This window comes from Brienomyrus brachyistius, chromosome 12 (genome assembly GCF_023856365.1).
Source record: "Brienomyrus brachyistius isolate T26 chromosome 12, BBRACH_0.4, whole genome shotgun sequence".
NCBI lineage: Eukaryota > Metazoa > Chordata > Actinopteri > Osteoglossiformes > Mormyridae > Brienomyrus > Brienomyrus brachyistius.
Window position 1 is genome coordinate 24,281,264 of NC_064544.1, and position 23,079 is coordinate 24,304,342.

Consider the following 23,079-nt stretch of genomic DNA (forward strand, 5'->3'; position numbering starts at 1 on the left):
TGATTTCGGATTTCATTCTCAATTTGGTTTTGTTTCTTTTTCCTCAGGGTGGGGGCTCAGGGTGGTGTGGGAAGGGGGGTGGGTGTGAGGGCCTGAAGATTTGTGATTATTGTGAGTGGATTTGCAGCCTCCATCATCCGGATTAGGCTGGCCCGTTCTGTCATTTGCTCTGCACTCCACATACACTTCGGTGTCTTGTGTTATTATGCCAGTCCCCTGGCTAGATCTGCAAGAATAAGCCCACGGAATAAAATGCCTGCACAGCCAATGAAACAATGAAGGGACGTACAATAGGCAGAGAGAGGGAGAGAGAAGGAGAGAGAGGGAAAGAGGAGAAAAGCAGAGAGAGAGGGAGAAAAATGGGGAGAGAGTGAGAGGGAGAGAGAGGGGCTGAGAGGGAGTGAGAGAGGGAGAGGGGCATGCAGGATGAAAGAATGATGCAGGAAAAAAGAACCGGAATTTGGGCAAAGTTTGGGAATATAAAACGGAAAACCGCTTCAAACACACTAACAACCGTATATCAATAGTAATAAATAAATGTTAAATGATTTACGCATCGGATCTGGCATGTTCCTTATCAGCACTTGAAAAAGAGCCCTGCGCAGTGAAGCCTGACCCTGTCACAGTCGGGATCTCGGCCCCCAGGGCGAGCCCTGTCCCATCATTGAGGGGGAGGGGGCTGTCATTGTCCTCCCACAGGTGCAGCCTGGCCGCCTTAATCCCCACATTCCTCAGCACGTGTCATGCCTAGGCACCTCCCCGCCGTGGATCTCCATCCGAGGCTCAACGCTTCCCAGCACTATTCTCAAGCCCTCGTCTTCATCCCTCCATCATTTTGTCATGCTCCTCCCATTTCCTTTGCCTGCAAATACCTCTTGGCACATCTCTTTCATGCCTGGGGAGGAGGGGGTCTGCATTTAATAAAATGAGGTTTTGCTGATGTAGTCCTTCTTCCCTGTGCAAGCAGAGCAGAATCATCGCAGGCATCCCACCACAATGGCAGGTATTCGCGTTCGCACTGCACGGCCCTGATGTCATACTTTATGTTCCATGTTGATTATTTCCTGATGATTCACATTCAGCCATGTGTGAATGCAGCAGGAAAATGAGAAAACAATTATAGAATGACATCCTGAAGCATAAGCTGAATCAAAATGCAGGCGTGTGAAAGAAAACGCACTCATAGGAGAAACTGTAATAATGCTTAATAATGCATACACACAACAGACAGCATTAATATATCTCCAGAAGGATTATGATTATAGAGAAGCCCTGATGGTGGGAGCATGTGTGGTTTCTGTGTGTCTGTGTGTGCGCACCTGTGTGTGCTTGGATAGATAACGCAGAACAAAGGAGTAATCCAAGGGCAATGTTAAACTGGGTAGAAAATGCCCTCTTCCCTCAAGGGAATTGGGGGGGGGGTGGATATCAGAGACTGGCATAAATAGTTCCGAAGATTATAATGACCTGCTATTGGTCACCCTCAAACAGCATGACCAGCGGGGATGAAATGTTCTCAGGTTAACCTGAGCGTATACTAATGAACAGAATACACCCATACACCCACACATGCAGCTAATTGAAGACACACTCTCCTCTCCAACATGTACAGATCAGACCAACAGAGGACTAAAGAAATGCACATTTAAACATCACGAAACCAAACCTTCCTTCTTATCCATGCTAATATAGTCTACCCATATTGACTTTATTTTTATTTATTTTTGCACATTTCATCATTTATTCATGTATGTGATTTCATGCTGCTTTTATTTTATCCAGATTCGCCGTGATTCATGCTATTGAATCTGAGTGATTCACAAATATAATAACCTTTTTGTTATTAGTTCGACAAAATAAAACTACTGAGCAACAAAACAATATCCGGCAATAAAAAAAAAGAAAACAAATCATATCTGCCTGTCTTAAAAAATGAAAACACAAAAAGGAAAAAGAAGAAGAAAAAAATTCAATAAAACAAATTAAATGAAAGAAAAATAATTCAGGAGACAATAGAGCAGACAGACGTGGCATTGCAGGCCACTCTGAAAGGGACATGGTTTGAGCATCGTGCACCAGCCACGTCGACCTCTGGAATGTAACAGCGGCACTCCGTTATGGTGGGGCGGGGGCTGGCTTCAGCTGGGGATTAGCACCTCGCCATGTTGGAGGGGGGGAGTGGGGGGATTGCTACACCAGGGAGCTGCTCATTTCACTCGTCCGTTTTCCCTCAAACTGTGAACATTAGCCAGCGTCCTTGGAGGACGAGCAGGACGGCTAATCTTGTCCAAGCGAAGGGCACTTCTATCTATTTTTATGAAAAGGGGAGGGGGGGGGGGATTTGTGCCATGTAAGGGTAGTGGCATTGATGCCCTGGGTATACTGCATATTTACCCAACCGCACACCTACCCCTAACAGCTTCCCTCCAACACTGCTGACAGTCCAATTGCACATCCCGACGTGAAGAAATAGACGCAGGCCTTTACATTTGCTCTGGAAATTTTTATAAACCCTTTGTAAGCTAAAGTTGAATGTGTGTGCAAGTGCTTTTGGAAAGGGGTGTGGGGTGGATGAGGTTGAATGGGGATTGTGAGTTACCCCTAAGGTCACCAAGCAATTAGTCACCACCACTGATCACAAGCAGTGACACTTTGCGGCGAGAGGTAAGCACACCACAGAAACCATGCTAACTAATGCTAGTGCTCTTCATATGCCACAAAAACCCCAGTCCTATGTTTACATTCGAAGCCAAAATGTTCCTACTTGCGGTTAGCTAATGCAGTCAATATCCCATATTTCATTATGTGTGCATATCCACCACATGCTCATTACCTTCAGAAACATCAGGTTATCTTCACACCTGCCTCTGATCGCAGTGCTCTAAGCACACGGGGACCAGGTGTTTGTTTGCATCCCCTCCTCAAAGCGCCATTCAAAATGCGCTCACGCCATGACACATAATCGCAAGGTAGCCCAGTGCCTGCACTGCAGTCAACGGTGCATATTTCAGTAATCTGCCTGCTGAAAAGATGCAACAAAAGGGGCCTTTTAATGAACGAGGTGTTAAGTCATGATGCCTATTCTGCAGCACGCCAAAGGCCAGGTGCAGCTCAAAGCATTTTTTTTGTCTAAACCAAAAGGCCCTAAGTCATGTGATTAGATGATAGATAGATAGATAGATAGATAGATAGATAGATAGATAGATAGATAGATAGATAGATCCTGTGACATTCAGAACCTGACATAAAGATTTTTTTCCTCATACACTGACATGAACACCCCACAACCAGGCTCAATGTCAAAGCTGTCAAAGCTAAACAATGGAGGCAGAGCATAAATACATACTTTTACATAGACCTTTTGTGTATAAACAACAGTTCCATCTTGTGAGTCCAATTCGAAAATCAGTGATGGATTAAACTCTTTAATCCCCGATATCAATGCATTCACCTCACAGACCTTTCTTGAGGCCTGATACAGACCAGTGACATTATTTGGGCTGAAAAGATACACCAAGTCCTCAGGTTTCCCTGAATGTCTATTCATTTTCCTTTGGGAAATACAAAGTCAGAAAGGTTTAGCCATGGTAGCTTCTTCCTTTACGTGAGATGACAATGCAATCTAAGAGCTGGAAGAGGCAGCAAAAAAGGCCAATTGTGAATCTCTTTCATAGTCAACAGGAAGACACACATACACGCAGATAAGGGGAAGCATGCAGGCACACACACGCCAACATCTGCATATATGACGGGCTTCCTCATACTCTGGCACCACAGTTATGTGAGAACGTTACAAAGAAGCCCATCGTCCAGCTTGTTTTTCACAGCACAGCCGTATTTGTAGAAACTTCAAATCTACAGGGAAGCAAATCAAATTTCCATCTTCCCTCCTCAGGCCAAATGCCGTTGCAGCTCTGAAATAGCCATTGGGAAACCACTTTCACCCAAGACATGACTGCATTTGTATAAACGAAACTCTTGGCGAAGGAGAATGGATGCTTTTGCGTGCTCTTGTGTACACTAGCCTGTCTTGGGGTTTCAAGTTTCAAACAGTTTGTCCACAAGCCACTAGAAGTGTTGTGCACCTCCAACAGCTGTGCGGTAATGCAGATGTATCGCTCTTTATTTTGTAGCTTGTGACAGCTCCATTTCCTTATTCATTCAGTTCCCTTTTGGAAAGAGCTTCCACCTCGTGGCCGGCTGACCGCATTCAGGGTTTACATTGCAGCAGCTCTGCTGTATCGGCGAGTCCATATCTTGGTTTTGGGGCAGAATAGTGTACAAATGAGGAGCAGGTTTCTTCAAGACTCTGAATGAGGGAATGGGGAACGCACGCCTGCCCGTGTAAGTGCCCGCATGCCTCAGAATGAAAGTCCTCCTACTCTCCTCCTCGCTTTGCAGTTCTCTGCTGTTCACTGCTGTTATTGTCAGATCTTCCCCTCCACTTTAATAGTCTCCAGAGGTAGACAATTCCCCAGAGAAACGTTTCCATACAAAATGAATACACACGCATAACTCACGGCAACTTCCATTTTGGAATGTTCCGCCTGCTTCATAGACGCATGTAAATCACCCCTATCGGTCTGATGGCAGATGGCACTGTCGTCCTGCTTCTCAATCACTGTACTCCCAGAGATGGTTTATTTTCCATTCAGAAAGGTCTCTTTCTAGTTTTCCGGCCATTTTAACCACAGACTCAGTGGAATGAGAAGGCAACATAGGATAGGGAGCTAAGTTATGAGCCAGACAGGTGAAAGTAGATGCCATATACACCTAGATGCAATATTCGGCCAAAAATGGCGAGGCTCCTCAGCTGTGTACCGCACCACACCTTCACGTTGAAGCCTAAACATCTCGTCATGAATGCATGCTACTGATTTTAAGCCATCCTGGTGAAAGGAGCCACACAGCAAGCCAAATAAACAGGTAAACAGCCCCTACTGAGCATCCCTCCGCGAGGCTGATCCTCTGAAGCTGATCCATCAGAGAACCTGCAGCCATGACCGAGCTACACTGTCTGGCCACAGCCTCCCACTTAAAAGCATCTTGTTCTAGGGTTGACCTTAGCTGTCAGACAGCCATATACCTTCATAAGTGTGACGCGTTCCAAGCAGAACCAGAAAACCATCATGGATTTAGTCTCCAGTGGGCAGACGTACTGTCTTCTTATTTATTTTTTAGTTTTATAACATCATGGTGATTCTTCAAAAACAACAGGATACATCAAAGGTGGGCTTGTCAGCACTTTCCAATTCTTTGCCCACCGGTTTTGGCTTGAGTTTGAACCCCCCGCCCCCCCCCCCCTCCCACTCACCGTGACACTCCTGGGTCATTTTAATACCCGCCGACATATTGCAGGTTTAATCAATCACGCTCAGAGCTCCCCCACCCCGTGCTCAAAGAACTCAAGCAGCTGAGGGCATGTTCAACAGAGACCTGCTTCTCCAGGAGTGTGTGCGGACTTGGGAATGTGTGGAGTGCGGGGGTGACAGCCACAGGCACACCAGCTGGCTTTATCAGGAAGCGTGTGCCAGATGGGCCCTTCACACCCGTGCCTGGACCGACCCCTCGCCCCCGCGCCCTGACTGGCCCCCTCGCCCCTGTGCCTGGATCGACCCCATCGCCTCTGTGCTCAGATTGACCTCTCACCCCTCTGTCTGGATTGACCCCCTTGCCCCCATACCCGGACCAACCTCCTCATCCCTGTGCCAGGATCGATCCCCTCATCACCAGATCCACCACCTCAATCCACCCCAATGCCTGGATCAACCCCCGTGCCCCCATGCCCGAATTGACCCCCTTGCCCCTGACCCGGCTCGCCTCCTTTGCCTCTGTGCCTGGATCGCCCCCCTTAACCCTTGTGCTAAGATCAACTCCCTCGCCCTTGTGTCTGGATCAACCCCCATGCCTCTGTGCCCAGATCGACACTTTCGCCCCTTGTGCTCAGATCGACCCCATCGCCCTCATTCTCAGATCAACCCCCTCACCACCGTGCTCAGATCAACCATATCATCCCATTCTCAGATCGACCCCCCCCACCCCTGCGCCCAACTCGACCCTCGACCCTCTCACCCCACGCTCAGATCAACTTTATCGCCCCCATGCTCGGCTCAACCCCCACACTCCCGTAATTGGATCTATCCCCTCGCTCCTGGGTCCACACCGGTTCCCAAACCAAAGGCCCGAAAACACAAAGCCAAACAAAAGTATCAGCTACAGCCATCTTGGCTGAATTTCACCGTGTGATTTGGCAGGGTCTCACTCTGGGAAGGTTCACTCCACAGTGATGAACCAGAGAGCAGCATGGCCACAATAAGATCTCTATACAATCCGACTGATTGGGCGGCCAGATTCCTCTCAGTCAGACTTGAGAGAGAGGGACCACCCAACTGGCGGGGGTGACAGCAAACAGCAGCCCCCCCAAGACCACTCTCTCACTGAGCAGAGATCTTGCTCACACTTTTAGAAAGTCTGGAAAAAAGAGATACTATGGAATGTGAAATAAATACGAAGCACTTGAAATATGAATGTGTTTAATTAAACAAGCCTGTATTACCATCTGGTCTTCTGATCCTGCTTGTGTAATTAACAGCATTTTTAAACACGAGGCACTAATAACAGGCCTAGATAGCAGTCGCAGCTACGGGAGAGAACAGTGGCCACACACAGATTGCCGCGAGAGCACCTCCCGCAGTAAGCAAATGCTGCAAAGTTCTGCTTAAAAACACAAACAAACAAACAAGCCAACATGCAAACAAGAAACACGGTACCATTCAGACAAGCGAAAGACGCCACCTTCTTGATCTCCTGCATAAATTACAAAACTGTTTTAACTCCCAAGCCATGCTGTCTGGCCTTTAGTAATGATGGGCATAACAGCCTACGGGATATGCAGCATGGTGATTTCACCCTCATAGGTGTGTCATGTGGATCCTGAGAGTCACACGACATATTTTAACATTGAGCTGGAGCACGGTTATGCACACTCTGTGTAATCCTGCCAGAGGAACGGCGAGCATGCCTATATATGGCATGCTGAGAAGTACGGGGAATACTCCATAAAGCACATTCACGGTGATGACATGCAGCAGATTCGTGGAGGATGATATGCGTCCGCGCCTCTGTTTGATATTTCGGTGGTCGAGGAGAGGCAGAGAGGTCACCTCCTTCCCCGGCGAGAGGGAAACAAGCCTCTGCTTGGAGGTAGAGCACTGATAACGGCTCCTGCACATCGATTTAACAATTATCGATTGACAGTGACCGAGTCCAAGCAGCAAGACTCCCAGACGACTGGCGGAGTACTGAGAGCAGTGAGCAGTTTCAGGGGCAGGAGTGGCAGGCCGAAGGGAGCGAGGAGCTTAGCGCAGGGTACTACAGCCGACAGTGAAGAGCATTAACTCTGGAGTGTCTCGAAAGTAGGACGCACGCCTCACCCCCTTCACTACCGAGTGAATCACTCTGTTAGCGGTTAGCACACTGCAGTGGCTGCACTGACATCGGCATGACACGCCACTGAGGTCACCGTGCTCTGTCCCACATGGACCCCGCAACGCACAAAAACATGACTCAGCACAGCCTCCCCCCGCCCGCCCGCACGCCCCTACCCCCCATGTGCACCCCATATGAGCTGAAAGGGTCCCGGGCTGGGATGGCACCCGCTGTATGCATGCGGCTCACAGGCTGCAGTTGAAGGAGACCCCAGTTTGGTTGGACAGAGTCTCCTAACAAGACCGCTTCATTAAGAGAAACCTTTATCGCTTATCTGACCTTAATCCTCACTGCCAGCGGAACCACGGGAGCAGACAAACTCCACAGGATGGGCAGAGATTACCAAGTGCTCCCAATTAGACACATCTTTCACGCGGATAATAATGACAATTACAGCAGGCTAATGATGCTTTCTGAAGGGATGACATTTCTCCTGTCTACCAAATAGTTTTATTCTTTTTCTTTTTTGCCCCCCTACCCCCCAGATTTTCCTATTTTAATTGACTGAAGGTTATGAAAGTGCCAGGTCAGTGGGAGGCAGTGCGCATCCAGTGCCAGGCTTCATGATGCCGGTCACGTAGGCTAAGGCCACGCCCGTCGGCCATCAAGTACCCTGGAATTTACTTATTTACCCGGTCCACGCAGCGGCCGCCCGCGCCTGTGCCCACGCCCACAGATTCCACAGCCCAATAACAAATCGCCTGTCTCCTTCATTTTTCGCCCCGCTGAGCATTAAACTGGTAATTAAAAGCCGGCGCTGTCAGACGTATCCGCAGTGGCTACCATGGGCTAGGCAGGTAAAAGTTAGAATTCTGGCAGATTCTGACTATTTCCATAATATATGGAAGATATTTGGGGTTCTGGAACCTGTCAAAGTAAATAATGCAAGTTAGACCGATCCATGAACTTCAGGAGAGGAATCTCTGCACAAAGCAAGGAGGTGTGACTGGATAGCTAACTATACCCCCTGCCCCACTGCACCCTGTACACAGCAAGGGGGTGTGTCCAGCTTGTTGAACTGATTGATGGAGGCATGGGCCCAGGCTTTTCATATCGAGAGGCCCAGCCACTCTCTCTCTCTTTGATGGCTACTGAAATTGATGGTGACCTAAGTATTGATGGTGAGCAGGTCCTCCCTGGTTTCATGTTGGACTCTGTTCTTCAGCTTCGTAACGCTGTGCTTTCTCTTAAGATGCTGCATGAATTTTCTTGGAAGAAAAGCACAAAATTCAGCGTATCTAAAATATTTATAGCAAGGAACAGCCTGGCATAGCACCTTGCGGGTGCCCACACACTTCGACACGCACACGCACTTGCACTCCCTGTGACAGATCCTTGCTGAGATTGTGAGAGTGGTTTGGGGCGCTCCTCTTATTCGGCAGCAAGTGATTCATCCATTGCCGTCGATCCCTTTGACCTTGAGCTGGCTTGCTGATATAACTCTGCAGGAGACTACGAACACCCCAGCAAAAACAGGACAGAAACACAGACAAGACCGTAACACGCGGCACCAGAAAACACTGGCCGTGATTAAAATAACAATAAGCCACTGATTATGCAATACCTCAGACTAATGTTTGTACACGCAGACGATGTTCCGAACAGAATATTCTAACTTCCTGCCAAAAAAAGGTGTGTGTGTGAAAGAGTTGGGGGTTGGTTTACGACCGCATCAGCACTGTGAACCACACGGTCACGTGATCTCTACTGTATGCATCCCTCTAGACGGACCATACAGCCGGAAGCAAACAGAGACATCAGACGCGCCGGCATTGGCAGATGGAAAGGTTCCCACAATTACAGGGTGACTCAGAGGAGGAGCGGTGGTACAGCCTGTGAGAGACGTGGCACTTGGGCATGACCGGTCCACCAGGAACACCGCTGCTATAGGATGTGCAGGCTTCCTCACTCCCGCCACTAAAATGAAAGGGCCCTAATTGGGGCTAATTTTGCTTGAGAACGGTGAAGTATTCTCTAAACGTGGGACTCTAAATGCCCACAAGAATTTGCCAAATGCACGGAGAGAGTGAAGCAATTTATTTTCGAGTAATGAAATCTACTGCGAGACGCTATACATGAGAAGTGGCAGCATTAGAGTCTAATTCAGACGGCAGAATGGTCACCCTTCCTGTGTAGAGAGCAGTTTCAAAATCTGGAAGAATGTGCCACGGTTTGGGTCAATGTTATTCACTAATGACAGCCTCCTAATCACTCATAGAATCACAGCTACTCCTTTGAAGGTCTGTAGGAGCAAACGTTCATCCCCATGGCAGACGCACGCTTCTTTTGAAGGACAGGACGCCCCCCGGTGCGAACCGCCAAAACCCGATACACGCAGCAAATATGAGAAAAACCAAGAGGAACCGACGCCAGCAAAGCTGCCTCAGATCCTGCTCTCGCCGAGCGGCTTTGAAACTAGACACACACACCGCCACAGCCATGCCTTCCACTTTAACGCAAACCTCCTTAAAAATCACAGCTATAATGGACTTGCTCTATAAAACATTCTCGTTACTTTACATGCTCCGCATTTGAACAGAAACACACATTTTAAAGAGCACGTATCTTCTGAGGGGGTGCTTACAAGATATTGATTTGAGTTCATATCACATATTCATTGCCATAATTTTGCTGCCAATTTTTTAAACTTGAAGAGGATGACCCTTGCGAAATATAATGCAGCTTATATGGCACCAAAAGGTGGTACATGTATATTTTTTAACCATTGAATTTAAACGCCTCACTAGGACAGATACTATTATATATAATAAGAGAACATTGGGGGCAAAGAGATTTGAATGGAGCAGTTCATGGATACTGAGATGAATATGTACTCTTGCCAGTTATGAGCTGCTTCCATAACACTTGTAAGCCTTTAAGAAACGACACCAAGCCTGCCGGTGGTGAAATGGACTTCTGCTGTTCCACACCCATATTTAAAGAAGTCAGCAATGATCAGATATCACAAAAAAAAAAAAACAAGTAAGAATGTTTTAAGTAGCATGAGGACAACGGTGCTATCCTGGGGACATACTGTTTCACATTAAAATGACTTCTCATAGATTTCATTTCGCCACGGTCACATGACCCGCACGGATGTATCGTTTCAAAGAGCCAGAAGTACAGCATCTATCTTCAACTAAGAAAGGGTGTCACTCTCTGAAGCCAGAAGATGCCAGAAGGAACCTTCTTATTGGGTGAAACTCAAATTAGTGCCAACCACTGACTGTGAGGACCTCAGAGGGCACAAGTGCTATCGCTGTTGAGTAGTGATTCCCTAGTGTATATAGTGTTTGTGTGTTTGGCTGTGACTGTGTGTGTGTGTGTGTGTGTGTGTGTGTCTGTGTTTGCCCCTACCATTTTCCATATGCTCTGCCTCACCAACACTGCCATCCGGAGTGGTCCTCTCGTAGTTGTCCTCGGGCAGGGGAAGGGCTCCCAGCCTGGGGCCGGACGAGCTCTTGCTGCTGGGCGTCTCGGACTCCTCCAGGCCGCTGTCGTAGCAGCTCTGCAGAGATCCCTGGTGTGGGTCCTGGGGCTGGCTCACCACAGAGAAGGTCACTCGACGAAACGGCTACAAGAAAAGAGAGTCTGGGAGTCACCATTCTGCTCGCTTTGCTAAGCTATAGCAAAACAAAAGTAAATAAGGTTAATAGAGAAATAAAGCAGCTCTCCAGGTCAAACCCATGGTTCTAGAAAAGATGGAAGGAGTTTCTGGGGAATGTCACTTTGTTTAAAGCAGTCATTTGCCAAAATGTCAGACCATGTTGTTTCTTGGGTTAATGCTATAAAATTACACTGATAGCTTCGCATTCAAAGCGCCACATAAACTGCAAAAGTCAAGCATAAATCTGGACCAAATCAAAAACACCTGGACTACAGTGTGCGAAAGGCCAACTGCTACATGTTTACAAATGTTTTCAGCATCTCAGCTGAGACAAAGCAATGTTCATTATGTAATGTCTTCACCACAGGTAAACAAACTCTGGAAGGTTACATTTAAATGGCAGGTGGTCGAGGAGCGCAACAGAAATCACGATTAAAGCTAAAGAGAGATGTTTTATTTATTTGTGCATTTTTATTAAAATACCTCAGTGCTTCTCATTTTGAGTTATATGACCTAATATCGGCAGTTTTCACATCTCAGTTATTAATTTATATTTTACCCTCCATTTTTACCAAGTTTGAACCCAACAGATGAAAAGCAGAAGTAGACATGAAAGGAGAGGGAGCAGGCCTGAGACGCCGGAGAAGCCGGAGAAGCCGGGACGAGCAGGAAGCTGCCCGCATGTGTATCCCTCAAACATGCAGCTGGGCCTCTTCAGCGTGCCCAGACAGCACTGTGGCAAGCGACATTAAATCTCTTCCTCTTTAGACCTTAAACAAATACCTAAATAAATGATTACTTAAATAAATAAGACAAAAATACCCTGGTTGGGCAGGATAGGATCAGTGCAAAATCCATTAATCGTTTCAAGCAAGATATGTAAAACTACCCAGTGCTGTTTATTTAGGCTGGAAAAGGAGGGGAGAGCACCATGGATTTGACATGCTTTAAAAGATTACAAGGCTGTTTATATTCATTTCTACGTGTGCTTTTTACCCATTAAACACAAAGGCCATCCTCCAAGAGCAAGGAGCCCTCACCATCCCCAGCACACTCCCAGATTGGGCAGATTGATTAGGGTCGTTAAACTCTTAGGCTATGAACTGATATCCAGAACAGAGGCTGTATTTCAGTGTCAAGTTGGAGCTTAACACAACATGGAGATAAGCTATAGGGTTCAAACCACTAGATAGAACTTTTAAACTTTGGAAGAAAATTTGAAAAAAGGAAAAAAATCCTAACATATTTGAAAGATAAAGGGTAGTGTAAAGTGAGAGTGCAGGTACAGCGTTTATATCTGAGCCAATGAAAGGTTGACCTTAGGATCTCTAAACTGCCAGCCAGGAGAGTTTATAAGATGCAGGTGACATATTACATGTGATTAATGTGGCAAGGTGTGTGTCAGGCATAGAAGACTGCAGCTCCTGCTTCGTATCAAAAATAATTATAAAATAGCCACAGTCAGGCACACACACACAAACGAGGGCTGGGTGATATTGCAAAATATTTTATTATGATAATCATTTAAAATATCGACTGATATCGATAATTATCACATTATAATTTTTAAGTTATTATGTCTTTACCTCAAGGATCTATTTTTGCTTAAAAGTCTCAGGATTTCCATGAAACACATTCAGAACATGAAAAATACAAGACTTTGATTGGACTGCAAATATATCTAATTTAATGAACAAACAATACAAAAATAAATGTTTTGTCATGGGGTGCAGTGTTATTATATTGTTGAATTTAGTATTTATTTTTATACTATTTTCAATTTTCATTTGAAATCCAGTTTAGTTTTAGTTAGTTTTCATTGTGGTTTTGTTACTTTTTATTCAAGAAACTATACATTTCTGCTTAGTTTTTTTTATACATTTTAGTTTCAGTTTAAGTAATTTTATTTCTAGGGATAGAGTGACAGTTTCAGAACTTTTTTATGTGTCTTATCTTCTGACAATCCAATACGAATACACAGTACCAATTATGCACTCAAAATGAGCAAAAGATCCATCTATCCATCCATTCATTTTTTGTAACCGCTTATCCTATTCAGGGTCGTGGGGCATCCCGAGCCTATCCTGGAGGCTATAGGCGCAAGGCAGGGAACAACCCAAGATGGGGCACCGACCCATTGCAGGGCACACTCTCACACCAGTCACTCACACAGGCACACCTATGGGCAATCTGGTAACTCCAATTAACCTCAGAATGTTTTTGGCCTGTGGGGGGAAACTGGAGTACCTGGAGGCACCTCCATGGCAACATGGGAAGGGCATGCAAAATCCACACATGGAACCTAGGTCCCAGAGGTGGGCAACAGGGCTAACTACTGCCTCACCAAGCCACCCCTGGGCAAAACGTTTGAGGTATTATTAATCCTCATCTAAAGGCAATATTATGGATTATGTTTCCTTGAACGATTTCCATCAGGGGGAAAATAAACAAGTCATTCCTTGAGCTATACAGTATTTAAAAAATGGTATTTTTATTTGGTTATTTTTATTTTATTAGTAAGTTTTGGAAGCCATAATTATAGTTTACATTCCGTTTTAGTTTAACTTTCATTCATTTTCATTTCAGTTTACATTTTATGTTACTGCATTACTTGTTTTGTTTTCTTTTGTCTCCACAGAATGGGTTAGACATGGTTAAATGCTGATAAATAAAATGCTGTGTTCATATTCGTACAAGTAGAGGATGTACATTTTATCATCAGGGACTCGGGGTTCTGAAGCTAGCGGCATCCTGCATTTCATCAGATTGAAAGTGAAACTCTAATTGCTGATGTCTGTGACTGTAAGTGCTTGAATTCTGTATGTTATACCGGATGGCAATGCTTCAAGTGGCGAATCAGGTTTACAGTTATTTAGTTTTTGTTGGCATGAGTTTTCGGCAGAGTTTACAGTACACCGCACCAATCTGCTGGGTGTCGGATTTGAAATTGCCAAAGTACTGTCACACCACCGACACCTTTTCACCTTCTCTATTCACAATATCTCCTTTTTAAAAAATGTTGTGGCTGCTGAGCTGTCGCTTTCTTCACCAACACTTGATGTTTCCCCCGAGGGAGGGCTTTTCTATGTGTTTTTTGAGCATAGGTTATCCATTCTTAAGACTCCTATGTGATTGGTTGGAACTGTGTTCGCTGTAATGTGATAGGCTGATGTGTACCGTCAAGAAATGTTCCTTATAGATATATCAATATATCAATTATACTGCCCAGATCTAACAAACACGGACACAGTGATACACACGCAGACATGGTAAAACACAGACATACACACATTAAGGGTTGGTGAAATTACTTTTTTGTTGGGACACAGTTAATGTGAACAGTGGCACTTCCGGTTTGCATAAAATAGATTTGAAACACGTGTTCCAATATGTGAAAAAATTGCCTATAATTTAGGGTAGATAGTGCTATAGAGTAAACATTATCAATTAATCATGTGAGAAAAATAATATCTGTTACTCAATGATCGCCTTGGCAACACTGTACCTTAGCAACTCATGTTTGTTAACGCAAACCTAACCGCTTATCACATAGTCAGCTAACAAGTCCAAAAGGCAGTAAACCTTGGCAAAAACGTCGCATTGCAAAATTCATGAGCAACACATGGGAAGTCGCTGCACATGTAGGCTATATACTGCAGGTGGTGTAACCAACTTGTTTAGTTCTTCGGGTCTCTGGTTAGTTGGTGTTGGGTGAACAAAAGACTCATGGTGGTTCATGCACTGTAGGTGCATATGTTCAGTCCCAGGTTTAGTTTCCAGCCAGTCATATGCTCGCTTACAGCACAACCTTACATGCTTCACTGGCTCTCATTGGCTGTTGTCAAGTAGAGAAATAGCATTCACATCATATTTCTGAGGACAAGCGAAAGAATGAAAAGAACAAACTTCTGCAGGGAAGTGAACATGAGTGCATAGTTCCTGTATCGGGCTCATTCCCCTCAAACAAACCATATGGGACTCATTCCCCTTGAACGTCACATCATTAACACACACATAGACACAGTAAAACACAGAAACAGTAACACAGACACAGTAACACAGGCAGGTGCTCACAAACTGCAGTCGTACCAGCATGCATCTCATTTGAGCACACAGCAAATCAAGCCCAAACCCGGGGGCCCGTCCTCCTGCCTGCAGGGATCCATAGAGCCCTATCAGATGTTAGACACCCGCTGCACTAGCAGATTTCACCCCCCGCCCCCCCACTGCACAGACCCCATCACAGCCCCCCGAAGCCACCAGCACGCCAGAGAACCGGGAGGCTGTCCAACCCCATCAAAACATCGCAGGAGAGACAGGCGAGCGTGTTAAAGTGCTGCAATAAATCTGACATTTTGTACGCTGTGGCATCTTTGTAATGGAATTTTGTAGGGAGAAAAAGCTGCCATATCAGCGCGTGTGTGTGTGTTCTGATTGGTGGAATGAGATGTGAGCAGTCGTCAGCAATACACAAAAGCATATATTTAAAACACGGCCAACTGCTTAACATATTCGTTAGGATGCTGACACAACGGCTCGGCTAAAATGGTTGTACATAAGGAGTGCATGCCGTCGGTCCGTATTGCAGAAAAAAATGCAAACTGCAAGGTCCGCTGGCTGTGGGGGGTGAGCAGCAATGGATGTCTGTCCCACTCATATTGTTCTCATTAATGCACTTGCATGTTTCAAGGTCAGTGCAGCCAAGAAAACTGTTTTATTCGTAAGAAATGGTGGTGCGAAAAATATGCAGATGGATTTGACCAAATAAAATGATGAGTAACCTGGGGGGGAGGGGTTCTTCACCAAGCCATGTCCTCCAGACATACATTAATAAATAGATATGCCATTAGATATCGGAATTGCCAAACAAATTGGTGTTGCAATTAATTAATTGGAAACGCCGCACATTCTTCCTCAGATTGTATGTCCCCCAGCCCCATCGTGCCTACGCAGCAATACCCTGAGTAAGTCTTTTTCTGCCTGCCTTTTTATTTTGACTTGACAGTGTCAGATATTCAGCTTTATTACTATAAATTACAGCCTTAATTTGACCTGCCTCTGACACCCATTCTGTCTGGACAAATGGGGGGCATCTCAATCACTGCTGCGAGACTGACTACAACAGAGAGGGGCGAGAAGATCTTTGCTATTTCGTCATCGCAAAGCAACTACCATTTACAATTCTCTAAGGACAGTGAGCTTTGACTGGCAGCTGCAGGATTTTTAAGCCGATGGTTATGAGAGAACCGAAAAAGATGCAAAAGTAGCAAAAACATGTGTTCATCACCCAATGAATGCAACATTCTCAGCAAAAAAAATCATATATATATAATCACACCTTCTTTTAATTATAATTAACATGCTGCAGACAAACTGTACAAAAAAAAAATCACTTTGATAGTCAAACATGTGCCAGAATTAAATATGAAGGGCTCATCCTTTTGATGGAATAATATTTTAAATGATACATAGATATCAATTCAATCTTTATGTCTCCTGAGAGTCATATTCGACTTAGAAAACGTGGAAGATAATCAAATCTCTGTGCTCGCTGGACATAATTTAGATGAAAATGATTTGACTTTTAGCCAAGTCGGAAAAAAGAGCTCCTTAAAATGTTGAACTATGCAAAGCGACTTACAGATGATAAATTGAAAGTGTTAGATGTGATCCTTTCCTGTGCAGGAAAGAAAAAAATTTTTTTAATTTAATAAAAAAAATTGAGGATAGAACTTGCAGTAATCAACACTTCTAACAAAATATATAAACAAAAAAATCCAGAGAACAGATTAATAGCTACTCGGTCATTAGGGGGAGAAATGTAAAGTAACCGTGAGATCATCACCATAAATCTTCTTACAATTGAATAAGGATAATAAATGGTCATTTTCACTGCCATCCGCAGGTTGGAGTGGAGCCTTATGTGATGTGAGAATCCGTGTAGAACATGGCATTGTCACGGTTAATCATCTGCCTCTCCAGGGAGGAACGTCCAGGCCTGCCAGGGCTCTGAGAAGCAGCCCTGCGCTTCGCATTTTCTTTGAACTCTGAACCATTATTTGGAAGCAACACACACCTCTGGCCCAAAGGTCTCGCTGCACAAAGTCCAAGTTTCAGCCTCAGAAAAATTCTGTAGGCAAAATTGTTTAAACGCCTAGCTGTTTTGGCATTAAGCTTTAAAAATACCTACACGGATACTGGCGGTAATGTTAATAAACAATCAAAGAATGTTACAAATATCATACATTGAACGATTAAAAGACTGATGCACGAAGCCTTTGGCGGGACCAGGCCAACACAAGCATTTCCACAGCATGAAAAGCACTACGGAAGACACACAGCTTAAAAGCTATTTAGTCACGACAAAGAATCATCAGTTGTCGTAGCATGTACTGTATATAAAAAGCCTGTCTGGTAGTCACATTCTTCCTGTTTAGGAGTGAGTCATTGGCAACTCTGACTCGCTTACAACACGCCACACACTGGATGTTATTCCTGCTAGACGACTGGTTAGCGCTGCCTAACTCAGGCTGCCATCGGTGTTAGCGTTCTGCCCAACGTTCCTCCTGCATTCTAACGGAAAGCAGATGTACGCAGACTGGAGATTCTGGGGTGAGGCGCAGACGTGGTCTTTGTTCTCCTGGGGCTACAAGCACACAGTTTCTTCATTGTGACTCTATTTTGGCATGAATGAAACCCCTAATTCCCTGCAGCGTTCCTGGCCCGAAACAAAAGTACTTTCAGGTGCCTAAACTGTGTCCCTCTGTCTGTTTTCAGTTTTAAGTTAACATGCTAACGCAGGCTGTTTCTGTTCCGCAGGGGGTGCGGTATTAGAGTTTTGTGTACTTTGGAGGTTTTGTCCATCATTCTAATGTGTTGCCAGGATAGATACTTGAGGGGGGTTAGGTTAGGATTTTCAGAGGTGCTGGGTAAATGAGGGTCAATGCAGTTCATGACAATCTTTCCCAAAATCGTCCATAAACTCTTAAAAAAGGGGTAAATTTGGCAGGCCAGGGTCCCTGGGGGTCCCAAGCTCAGCGCATGTTTCACTCAGGCGCTTTGAGAACGGGCCTTTGCATGTTCATCTTGGAAAGTCAAGCTTCTCATGATGGCTGTATCATTGAAATTTATGGTCTCAGTCTTGGTGGGATGTGTGCAGCTACTCAACGATCATTCAGAGATTCTGCTCCAAAGCAGACAAAGGGGAACAAAACTAAATAATGGAAAAAGAAAAGAAAAAACCTGGAATTTAAAACGGCCCGCTGTCGACTTCCAGACATCGACCAAAAACTGTTGCGCAATTATAGCCTGTTTGCTCTTCTGAGAAGATCTGAAAAGCCAGATATGTATCTATAGCAATCAGTTAGATATCACAGACACTGAATTATTCGAAACAATCATTTATCTGTCTCTTTATTCTCTTTTTCAACTAATTTTACTTCAATATGTGGTTATTAGCAGAATGTTCTAAGACCAACAGCTTTTCATAGTTTTTCTCCACGTTTTTGTTATATCATGATTATTCTCTCTAGTTGGCCTGACATGTACATAACACCTGTATTTGCAGAATCAGGAAGTGCTTGGTGTGTAGACGCAGCAGAACACCACGTCCTTAACATGTGTCTGATTGGAAAGGGAGACGATCCATGCCGTGCCCTTGCACTCTGCTTCGGTCCCGCTGGTGTTTCCCTTCAGGCTGTACCTTGACCCCTAATTTATCCTCTGTTTAATCTGAACTAAATAAACCGCTACACAAGACAAGCAGCCTCCACAAATCAGCACAGACAGCTATCGCATGAACATGAAGTTGGAGGTAGCTGAGAAGCCCCAGCAGAGGAGACGGGGAGAGCCACTTAACTGAATTGTCCCCCAGTGTAGCACTAAACATCCCGCTGAACCACTACGTCACATCAGTAAAGAAGAAAATGTAAGGCAATAGGACAGCCTTCCCTACACAGGCCTGTTTAATGTGCTACCATATAGCCTAGCATGAGGTCCAGCAAATACAGCATAATTAACATGCGTGCTAATCATGAAGCAGACACTGCCAGGTCACTCTCAGTTCTCATTCTGACCCTTTCTGAAGTCTTACCAAAATTTTTTATTGCTCTTCAAGTGGTGGATCAATGCAATGCATAATGTAACAAAAAGTCCTGTTTCAGTGGGATATATTTTGTCTTCAAAGCCTTTTCAACAAATAATCTGTCCAGAATGCAAAAATACAGAAGTGAAAGATCAGCACCTATGTAGACCGAACAGACTCTTCTGGAATGCCCCTCTAAGTAGCCCACAGATTTATGATTTAAGAAACCTTAAGTTCTTCTGTCTATCCCTGTTTAATGGGTTCCTGTACATAATAGGATAAGTTCATAATGCTTTTTCAATGTCATGTAGTGTGATTATGCATCTGCTCCAGCCAGGCATATAAAGGCCCCCTTCAAGCCTAGACTGCAACAGCAAGACTGGGGTCTTGCGCCTCTCTCTGGGTAACATAACCTAATCATGTCATGCTCCATATTTCTCAACAGAGACGCACATTTTCTTTAAAAACATCAAATCGGTATTTGACTATATCTTAGTATTGATTTTTCTTAAAGTCTTGATCTGTAGTTATTTCTTTTGACAGCAAATTTTCGTTCGATAAGGTGTTACAGTTGAAACCTTTTTCGCCTTTAGAGTATGCTCTATGAAAACGAGTCTGGCACATGTTTGTCCTGCCGTTCAGTGCGATAACTCTGCCAGCTAGAGCAGTCAGCAGAGGGCCTGGCTGTGAGGGCCACCCAGGTCACTTTCCCAGAGTCGCACAGAAGAGGATGATACCAAAAGCCTGATCAGGTCACGCATCCCAGCAGATGTCTGAGAAGCTGCTGTGCAGAGCCTTCTTGTTTACGACAAACTGCTCCGCATTTGCAGGGACGGGGCCATAAGCCAAAAATCCATTTACACCAGAGCTCTTCTTTACTTTATGAACCTGTTCTGCATGTGCACATTCTTTCTGGATGGGTCGGACTACAGGATGGTTGGGGTTTGGGGTATGTACACGCATATTTTGTATGTCTATGTTTTGTGTGACTGTATTGTGGCTGAACTATAAACTTGATCAATTACCTTTGTACCGCGTGTCAGTCGGTTTTTTTAAGTTTCTATTTCTATATTTGCCACCAGGGGGCACTCATCCTGACAAAAATGCAAAAAGTCTGTTGTATTAAATGGTGCTTGGCAATGCAAAAGGGTAAAAATAAGTACAATTAACAACCAAACAAATTAATAAATGGCGTATCAAATACAATTTAAATATAGCTTAAATATAGTGCTCTAAAACTGAATCAAATCAGACTGAAAGAAATATGTTGTATATTTCATTATTTTATTATCTGTTTTGTGTAAGTTTCTGTCACACTAAAATTACAGAATGAAATGGAGTTATTTTCTTGCTAACAGAAGCTACAGAGTTAAATGCTACACTTTTAATTTCAGTGGTGGACGATTACTGTACAAGCGATTAAGAAAACGGTTATTTTTAATTGGTAATTAGGACTTGGTGTTTGGGTAAACAAATGCACAGCGGTTGGGGGGAGGAGATGAGAAGGGGAGGGAGGGGGGCAGGCTGGTCCATGGGCTGGGGAGGTCATTGCTCTGCAAGGCAGTGACAGTGTGACAAACAGGGCAGCCTATACACTTCCAGAAACCCGCCTCCCCCACCTGGCTCTGCCCACAGAGGGACGCCTGTTAAACACGGATGCTACCCTTCTGCAAACAGAGGTCAAAGTGTTTATGGAAGTGATATATGCCTATGTTTCATTATACTGTTGCGCTGTTAAATTACCTGCACAGTCCGCAGTTTATGGTTTATAGAGGCGCTTACAAAATTATATACTGCTAAACTGCACCTGATTAAAGTAAATGCATGTATAAATTGCAGACTGGTAGATGCTGAGTTAAAAACTAAATAAATATTCAAATTTATGTATGTTTGGCTCCTGCCCAGGAAATCCCTAGGAGTCAGTGCAGGCCCCCAGGCAAACTGGAAAACATTACGAAAATTAATATCATTTGAAAGGAAATGCTAAAATGGCATCTTTAAACTGACAAGGATGATTTTCTGTGAAATATTAAACAAAGGACAGCGCATCACTGGCAGAAATAACCATTTTGCAAAGAATTATGTGCTGGATTTGGGACTATTACTATATGAAATTAGAAATTTTGTATACTCATTAATTTAAAATCTGGTGACTTACCTGCCATTCCAATCATAACGGAGATTTACTGTCAAGCACAGCACTCTATTACAATGCCAAATCACAAATAACCTTCAGTTTCTGAAATCGTCTGTGTACACTTAAAATTTTCTTTTCTGGAAAGATGGAATCTCAGTGTCAAAGAGCATCAAAAGAGGAGCACCTAAGAGCGGATGGTACCAGAGATGAGGAAGATAGGGAGACTAATCCTCATGTGATAAAAAAGGGGAAAAATCTCTATGAATAGAGAGTTTAGATTACACCATACAGACTGACTCCTCGTGCTCTATTCCCCTTTTCAATTCAGCCTCTCTTTTTCACATGAAGGCCTCTCGTTTCTCCGTGCATCTTAGGAGCTGATTTGATTTTTCACACTTTCGAGCAATGTTGGGAATCCACAAGCCTGTCCCTCTCTCTCCCTCTTTCTCTCCTGCTCTCTCCCTCTCCCTTTCTCCCACCCTCTCTCTCCGTCTCTCTAGCTGAGCACACAATGTGCCACATCCGATTACTCCTGGCAGATTGTCGGAGCCAATGGTGCAAATTAGAAACCGGCACCTGCAAGAGAGGCTGGAGCATGCCAGCATGGCTAGAAGGAGAAAAACGTAGGCGAAGGAGGAAAACACACACACACACACACACATCAGATGTCCGTGATGAGTTACTATTTGCGTCTTTGTTGGGATAAATACTTCAGGGGACAACACACATTATCACAACCGCACTGGCTCGTTTGAACTGTTTGCACAAGTGAGAGCCCTGTGCTAATTCTTTGCTTCTGACACCTGGGGATCATGCCTGATATTTTTTTAAGCATCTAAAAATGAACCAACTAATATGTAACAAATCAATAGGAACAGAGAAAAACAAGCCTTGGCCAGTAACAGGAGGCTGGACTTGCTGTATAGAAAAACACTTTGGCTGCAAAAAGCGGCAGAAACGCATTAAAGCCAAATTGTAGGTCAAGCAAAGGTAATGGCTTGATTACTGTACACCTGGACCTGACCCTCACGCTCCCATTAATCCCGATCTGTCACCCAGTGCTATCAGCTTACCGGCAGCTGGGAGGCAGGGGACAAAGCAGGCAAGAGCGGAACGAGCAGGGCGGCGGCTTCGTGCATATCATGGATGGCGTTCCCCGCTCGGCTGAGTGTCAGCTCACAGCCAACAAAAGGCCTCTTGGTGCACTATTATGTGTGATGAATGAGTGAGACAGAGGTGTGTTTAAATGTCCAACCATTGTTCTATCCCTGCTCACATCCGTACGGTAATCACTTACAGGACACCTCCCCCTTCTTAGATAAATAGAAAACAGTTCTTATTTAACACAACTTAAGTTTCACTGTACATTTGTTTTTTTAAAGTAATCTAAAACTTCCTCAATATTCAGTTACATGTGTTTACTTCTGGGAACACTAAACACTTTTCAGATTTAACTGGTGCAACAGCAGCTACTTTGTGGTATTTAGATGCAACTTCTCAAGTGTCTGCGATGTCTGTCTAGCCTGTGTTGTTGCACAGGAGGTGTCTGCGATGTCTGTCTAGCCTGTGTTGTTGCACAGGAGGTGTCTGTGATGTCTGTATTGCCTGTGCCGTTCCACAGGAGGTGTCTACAATGTCTGTCTAGCCTGTGTTGTTGCACAGGAGGTGTCTGCGATGTCTGTCTTGCCTGTGTTTTTGCACAGGAGGTGTCTGTGATGTTTGTCTTGCCTGTGTCGTTGCATAGGAGGTGTCTGAAATGTCTGT

At 44.6% G+C, this 23,079-nt stretch overlaps 1 protein-coding gene across 5 annotated transcripts in view; it reads right to left on the reverse strand.

The window, feature by feature from the left end:
* The window catches only part of pcdh7b (protocadherin 7b), a 98,088-nt gene that overhangs the window by 32,584 nt on the left and 42,425 nt on the right, over nt 1-23,079 (reverse strand). For 2 of the 5 annotated variants that reach the window (XM_048971867.1, XM_048971869.1), the window contains exon 3: nt 10,870-11,062. The exons of 1 other annotated variant lie outside the window; for it this stretch is intronic. In XM_048971867.1, coding sequence (XP_048827824.1) covers nt 10,870-11,062 — 193 coding nt within the window. Of the gene's footprint in view, nt 1-10,845; nt 11,063-23,079 lie in introns of all 5 variants that reach the window. 2 more of the 5 variants (XM_048971866.1, XM_048971868.1) reach the window with 1 other exon arrangement.